Consider the following 7,254-nt stretch of genomic DNA (forward strand, 5'->3'; position numbering starts at 1 on the left):
AAGGAGTTCAATTCCGTTATTTCTTCCTCCAAAGCATTAGTTTTACCACAGAGTATGTTAATCCTTATCAGTATTTCTTTATGTTTTAGTTTACTTGTTTTTGACATGCTTTTCCCCATTTCAATTACCAACCTCTTTGTTTCAAATTTAAACCATTCCCACTTCCCTTTATTTGACATATCCATTCCTTTTACTTTTAGACAGAGGGATTTTATTTGTTTGCAAAAAAAAAAATATATATATATATATCATTAGATAAAAGTCTATTATTTAGTTTCCATATATTACCAGAAGAGCCTGGTTGTTTGGTTACTAACAAGGATAATCCTATTAAACAGTGGCCGGTGAGCGGAGATGCAGTAATCTCACATTTCTGACACTGCATTAGTTACCTCATGTATAGAAAAGAGAGAATTACAAAGTAACTGAAAAAAAAGTGCAAAATGCAAATATTGCAAAAAAAAAAAAAAAAACATTATTGTAAATATATCTTCAGTTCAGTTATTCATTTAGATAAAACACAAATGTCTTTATACTATCCTTAAAGTTTGTCTGCTCAACACATTCAAATAATTACACCTCTAATCAAACTGAATAGTATACATTGCCAATCATACATTAAAGGTCCCGTTTTACGCGCTTTTTTGAAGCTTTGATTGTGTTTACAATGTGCAATATAACATGTGTTCATGTTTCGCGTGTAAAAAAACACAGTATTTTTCACACAACTCACCTATCTGTATACTGCTGTTTTCACTGTCACAAAAACGGGCTGATGACTTCCTTGTTCTATGAAGCCTCTCCTTCAGAAATACGTAACGAGTTCTGATTGGGCCAGCGGTACCTGTGCTGTGATTCGACAGCAGCTGAGAGCAGGCTGTCCTCCTGGTAACGTGATTGGGCTAGAACGCACGTGCTGGAGATGTATTTATAGTCACAGGAGCATTTTTACTGACAAGATGCGCATGAAAACCGCATTTGTTTTTTTTTTGCACAGCCCTAACATCAAGTTAACAAAGCTAAACAGCGTTGCCCTTTGTGTAATAAGTTACAGAAACTGTTAAACGCACCAACTTAAATAATAAAATACACTTACCAGTTGTGGTCCATAAACAACGCCTTCTCCATACAAAAAGGGAACTGCTCCATCTTTCAAGAATAATCTTTGTGCGAATCCGGCATTAAACTGATTGAGATTGAGAAAGTTGTCCTCAGCAAAATGTGCTGCACATAGTTTTACATGTGCATTATAATTTTCGGGAACCGAGTTGAACATAAATTGTAACCATTAATCTCAAAGTACAGCGTTCCTGGGAAGCCCAAACAAAGGTGATTGGACTCAGAGATGAAAAAACAGCGTTTCAACGACATGGCGACAAAAACAAACAGCTCTTCCTTCTTCTCCGTCGGAGCGCAACAGCCCCCCCCCAACCCCCCCCCCCCCCCCCGTTTGTGAATTCATGTGGGCGGTGGTTAGTCAAAAAACTGTTTTAGTGACGTTATTACTGCAGGAACTAGAGGGATGTAGTCCAAACGGGTCGTTTTTTGTAGGCGAATTCTGTTAAATCAAATATCTCGCTTGGCATTGAACTTTGTGCTTTAGAATTTTACAGATATTATTTATACTCTAACAACAACATTACACACTAACTAAAGTTTAAAACATGGAATCACGAAGAAGGGGACCTTTAATATTAATACTTTCTGTAATAGTATAAACTTGAAATACACTATCATTTTTATATTTAGTATCACTAAATCCAATTAGTTTCAATGTTAAACACATTTCTTATCCTGAAATGAGTAAGCAAATAAAAAAAGCCCTTTTTTCTGTGCATAAACAAAATAGACCTCATCAATATAAGCACCACTGAAGAAGGTAAATTAATATTTCTTTTCACAGATAAACTTCATCACAGAATGGCAAGAAACATCAAACCAACTGTCTAAATAGTTGGTATCATTTTTCACAATTGCACAGTCCTCTCCAGTAAGCCCCACGTTCCAGTTATCAGGTTCACTTTTTCCAGATTTTCTCTTGTGCCAAAACCTTCAAAATCAGAAACAGGCGACCAAGGTAAAAACAAATAATCTTTGGTTAAAAACATGCCATTATGCAAAGATTTAAATGTTCCAGTTATATAATAATGATGAATGTGTGGATAATAATAAAGTTTTTTTTTTTTTTTTGTTACATTGTTTGTTTGTTACACAACTTAAGTAATTGTAGTCTGAGTTCTTACTGTACTCCAATTTCATTGAGACTTTGGTTATTCACCCAAACCCAGTGTCCTTCAGTTTCCAGATCATTGAGACCAATCCAGTACCATGCTTTAATTTTAGAAGCCAGAAACACCTAATGGAGAAAACGTCACATGCAATGCTGTTCCTGAATACTGTGATTTAAACAGGACAAACATATACAATTTTTTGATTTAACTTACATCCAATTTGAAATTTTCTCACCTGTTCTGTTTGGCTGGTTATGGTGACCAGATCAGCTCCTTTTGAAACACAGAAAGCACGACTGCTTGACCAGTCCATTTTATTAGAGCTGAAGAAGTACAACTTTCCATTGTAAGCTGTCCAGTTCATGTCACAGTTCAAAGACTCAGCTGTTAATGCTGAAATAAAGAGCATATAAAGACCATCATTTGATTAGTAAATAATGTTTTTGAAATTAGTAAAAATAAGAAGTTTCACTCTTTGCCTAATCTTTCATGGGTCTGAAGTGCAGACAGCTCACCTTCATAAAAGGACAGTTGTTCTCTAACTCTGGTGTAGTTGGCTGTAAGTTCCTCAATATTTCTAACTTTGACTGGTTCAGAGACAGTTATTAAGAAAAAGAAAACAAGTGGTTGGAGAAATGTGTTCAAAAGACTTGTATTTGCGTAAAAGAAATCAGCTTAATCAAAGACGGTTCAGAATTAGTACTTTAACCTAGTAGGTGCATGAGGGATGCACCGAAAATTTAGTTTCACTCTTTGCCTTATCTTTCATGGGTCTGAAGTGCAGACAGCTCACCTTCATAAATGGACAGTCGTTCTCTAACTCTGGTGTAGTTGGCTGTAAGTTCCTCAGTATTTCTCACCATGACTGGTTCAGAAATGTTATTAAGAAAAAGAAAACAAGTGGTTGGAGAAATGTGTTCAAAAGACTGACTTGTATTTGTGTAAAATAAATCAGCTGAATCAAAGCTGGTTCAGAATTGGTACACTTTAACCTAGTAGGTGCATGAGTCCGAACTAGGGATGCACCGATATGACAATTTTGGCCAATACTGATAACCGATAACTCTTTAAATATGAAAGCCGATAACCGATATGTTGGGCAATAAATCTAAGTCCACATTTAATCCAAATGTAAATCCATAATTTTTGAGAGCCTGATTACCAAAAAAAAAGTCTCATCATTAAAAGGCATTAAACACTTAAACATAAATCAAACATAAAGCAGCCTTACGAATAAATAAAATAATGCTCAAATAATGAAAACATATTACTGGACAAAATTACTTGCATGTAAAAAATGGCGTGTGTTGAAAGAGGTCCAGCATGTAAGGACTATAGACAGATATATTGTCAAAATCATTCAGTACTGTCATTATTAATATTTGCAAGGAGAATCGGGATCAAAAGAGGAGTTTACTAACAATAGGTTAGGATACAATACAAATAACAGCATTAACATAGACAGAAGTGTTAATACAATCACGGACAAGGGAGAACTGAACAGACCGGGTATTTAAACACACAGAAGGTAATGAGAGAACTGGAGACAGGTGGGGAATAATCAATTAACCCAAACAAGGAGGAAGGTGACCAGCTAAGGAAACAAAAGTTCATTAACGTGACACATAGCACATCACCGCATAACTGAGACGCTGTTACTGTTAGGAAAATTAAAAAGGCTATTAGCTTAGCTACTCCTCAATGAAAATGTTTTAAACGTGTTTTTTTTTTTTTTTTTTTTTTTTTAAAACAGGTTTATTATAGCCTACAATAAATTATAAGCCTATAGCCTAAATAAAATTGTAACACTTCAGTATCACTTTATCAATTTTATGCACCAACTTTGAAAAATAACCTGTTCAACACGACCCTTATCAAAAAGTAGTATACAAGTTTATTTTATTAAGTATACTTCTGTAAAGTTCAAGTATATTTTTAAGTATACTTTATGTAGCAATTATAAAAATATCAGTGTTCTAGTAGTATACTTGTAAGTGTACTGTTTCTAAATTGGCCCACTTTCTAGTATATAAAAGTATATTTTTAAGTATACTATAAAAATAACAGTAGCCAACTTTGAGTACACAACTAGTTTACCTCAATGTTTGTAGTTTGTACTGCAACTATACAAAAAATTAACTTATAGGTTTACTGATAGTTTAGCAATTAAATACTTTGTACACTTTATAGTCTCACTAAACTACTAGTTTAGTAGTTTTATACTGCAAGTATACTAATAAGTTTTCTTTAAATGAACTTTACATCATACTTTAAGTATACTACTATGTCCCTATTTAGGTTTTAATTAGTATATATTTTGTTGTATGAATATCTGATCATACAAAACATCCAAAGAAAGAACAGGGTATCTGCTTGTAAACAAAAACAACAAAAACTATCAACACCCCAAAGCTTGACTGTTATTATTACTTATTCGATTATTACCTATGTCAATCGGTCGACATTTTATTCCTTAACGTTACAGTTTTGATGCTGTTTCATGTCAGATGATCATATTACATGTGCTAGTGGCTGCATCCGAAAACTTAAAAATGCTGCCTTCTAAAGACGCATTCCAAGATAGGAAGGCATCAAGGCACGTCAGAATTCAATGTTAGCTTCAGTTCCTGTCTCTTGAGATGCCTTCATCTGGCCGATTTTTGAAGGCAGCATAGATGTATCCTTCACTGCCTTTGATATCCCACAATCCTGTGCATTCCATTCCATGACAGTTAAGCCAAAAAATAAATATGGCATCTGAAAGTTGCGGGCAGTGGTCAGTTTGTGTAAAAATGTTTCTTATTGATAAAAGTTTTCCACTTTTGATGTCATTTCTAGCGAGAAATTAATATTGAAGTAATGAAATATCCACTTAGTTATCACCAAAGCTCTCACCAGCCTCAGAAGTCTGTCCGAAATCAGTGTCATTAGGTGGCTTCGTGCAAAAATGCTGCCTGCAAAGTCATTGCCTGATACGGTAGTTAGGCAGCAAGTCACCTGCCTAGTTTTCAGATGCAGCCATTAGGTGTTTCTCAATGTCAAGGAAGGATCCTCGGAAGCCAGTATTTCGAGGATTCTACGTCATCGACATCCGTCGAAGGACTGTTCCAATGTCGAGGATCCTCAGAATTTCAACCAAGGACTGAGTCCTTCGTTCGAAGAATATCCCATACACAGGAAAGTATGCATATGTGTATCCTTCGCGCTCTTCGCGCTCTCAAATCACCCACAATCCTATGCGTGAAGCTTTGCTATCTAGTTCAATGTCGAATGTCGAAAATGAAGAATGTTAGTGTAGTCGGAGCGTTAACGGTTTTTATTCACGTTACCAAACATTTGTTATAACTGTAGTAAATATAAGTAAAGTTTGACGTTTAAATGACAGTACAAATTACTACTGTATTGATTTTGAAAATTATACAAATACAAATGGTTAACTGAACCGGACCTGTCATTTAACAATTGGGTCATCGGCATTTATTTTATAAATAACTAGTTAAGTTGTCCAAAGTAATTTAATGATACCATTCACAGCGTTATTCAAACGGACCTTTTCACTGACGTGACTTGCTACCCTGTTCCATTTACATGTTCTCCGAATGCGAAAAAGGAGTCTCGCCTAGCCTCTGAAGGATGTGACTTGGAAGGATCAGTCCTGCCAAGGAAGTATCCTAGACATTGAGAAACGCCTAGTATCTGGTATTTCTTTTTTCTTTTTGTGTTTTTTTTTTTGGGAAATTCTGTGCAGGAGATGTGTACTAGCGCCCTCTACCATATAATAATGAAAACACTAATTCTAGGAAAAGCTCAAATATATTTAGAATTTTTATAAGTATAAGTCTAGTATACTTAAATGTCATTTTAAGTATATTTATGAGGAGTACATAAAAAGTAAACTAAAAGCATACTTTCCTATTTTTAGTTCATTCATATCGCTATGGGGGACGATATATCATGCATCCCTAGACCCTAGTCCAAACCTAACATAACTCACTATTGTTGATGTGGAGATGTTCTCTAACTCTGGTGTAATTGGCTGTAATTTCCTCAATCCGTCTTGACATTACTGGTACAGAAAAAGTTATGAAGAAAATGTAAAAACAAAAGCAAGCAGACAAATTCACTCTTGTAGTCCTTTCTCTTTGCACACTAAATGAAACATGTTTCTTGGATGCATAAAAATATTATACTCACTTGTGTTGTTAGTTGTCTGGGCAGACAGTTGCATTGAAACATTGGCATCTGATTAAAGACAATAACAGTAGCAGTGATGTCACTGATATTTCTACAGTGTCAAGAAAAATATGTGAACCCAAATGGTTGTTTTCTGCCTTAATGGGTCAAAAACTGATCTTCAACAAAGTATAGACAAACACAATGTGCTTAAGATAACAACACACGCACACATGGAAAACATGGAATAAAGACATGAAAGATTACATATATATTATATAACCATTTTATTATTATTATTATTATTATTTATTTATTTTTATTTTTTTATGTGTCGTGTTATGTTGAAGCTTTAAGAATATTTTGTTTGTCTATAGTGACTTTGGTGAAGATCAGATAACAATTCATGACCAATTAATACATAAATCCCATCCAATTCCAATGGGTTAACATACGTTTTCTTGGTACTGTGTATCTATTTTAATATGAATATATCAGTTATACTCACACAGTATCCCCAGAATACAGAGACCTCCAAGAGCAAACACCAGACAGACAGCAAAAACAGTCAGAAGAACTTTAGTCCGTTTAGGGAGATCAACTTCTCTTTCACTTTCTTGCTCTTCAGTGAAGTTACCTGTGGTTATAAATTTGATTATATAAAGAAAATAATTTCTGAACCTTTGAATCAGTGTACTGTTTCTGTCCAGAACTTTTCCTGAAATTATATTTGCCCAATTTCTGCCATACAGTCGTGCTCAAAAATATGGACACCCTTGGAAAATATGATCAAAGAAGGCTGTGAAAATTAATCTGCATTGTTAATCCTTTTGATCTTTTTTTTTTTTTA

The 7,254-nt window shown here is 34.5% G+C and overlaps 1 protein-coding gene across 1 annotated transcript; it reads right to left on the reverse strand.

The window, feature by feature from the left end:
• Positions 1-1,737: 1,737 nt before the first annotated feature.
• On the reverse strand, positions 1,738-7,031 carry LOC113062579 (C-type lectin domain family 4 member F-like). Its single transcript, XM_026232513.1, has 7 exons — positions 6,913-7,031; positions 6,426-6,473; positions 3,025-3,096; positions 2,747-2,818; positions 2,467-2,624; positions 2,244-2,356; positions 1,738-2,050 (listed from the first exon to the last, which is right to left on the reverse strand). The coding sequence occupies exons 2-7, from the start codon at positions 6,457-6,459 to the stop codon at positions 1,885-1,887; spliced, it is 615 nt and encodes a 204-aa protein (XP_026088298.1). The 5' UTR covers positions 6,460-6,473; positions 6,913-7,031; the 3' UTR covers positions 1,738-1,884.
• Positions 7,032-7,254: the final 223 nt, after the last annotated feature.

Source organism: Carassius auratus, chromosome 44, assembly GCF_003368295.1.
Source record: "Carassius auratus strain Wakin chromosome 44, ASM336829v1, whole genome shotgun sequence".
Classification (NCBI taxonomy): domain Eukaryota; kingdom Metazoa; phylum Chordata; class Actinopteri; order Cypriniformes; family Cyprinidae; genus Carassius; species Carassius auratus.

Excerpts from the sequence above, each read along its gene's own strand:
- LOC113062579 (XM_026232513.1), bottom strand. The coding sequence starts at position 6,459 with ATGCAACTGTCTGCCCAGACAACTAACAACACAA. Across the intron at positions 2,819-3,024 it reads ACGACTGTCCATTTATGAAG|TCAAAGTTAGAAATATTGAG; the intron begins GTGAGCTGTCTG and ends TCTCTGAACCAG. Across the intron at positions 2,051-2,243 it reads CTCAATGAAATTGGAGTACA|GTTTTGGCACAAGAGAAAAT; the intron begins GTAAGAACTCAG and ends CTGATTTTGAAG.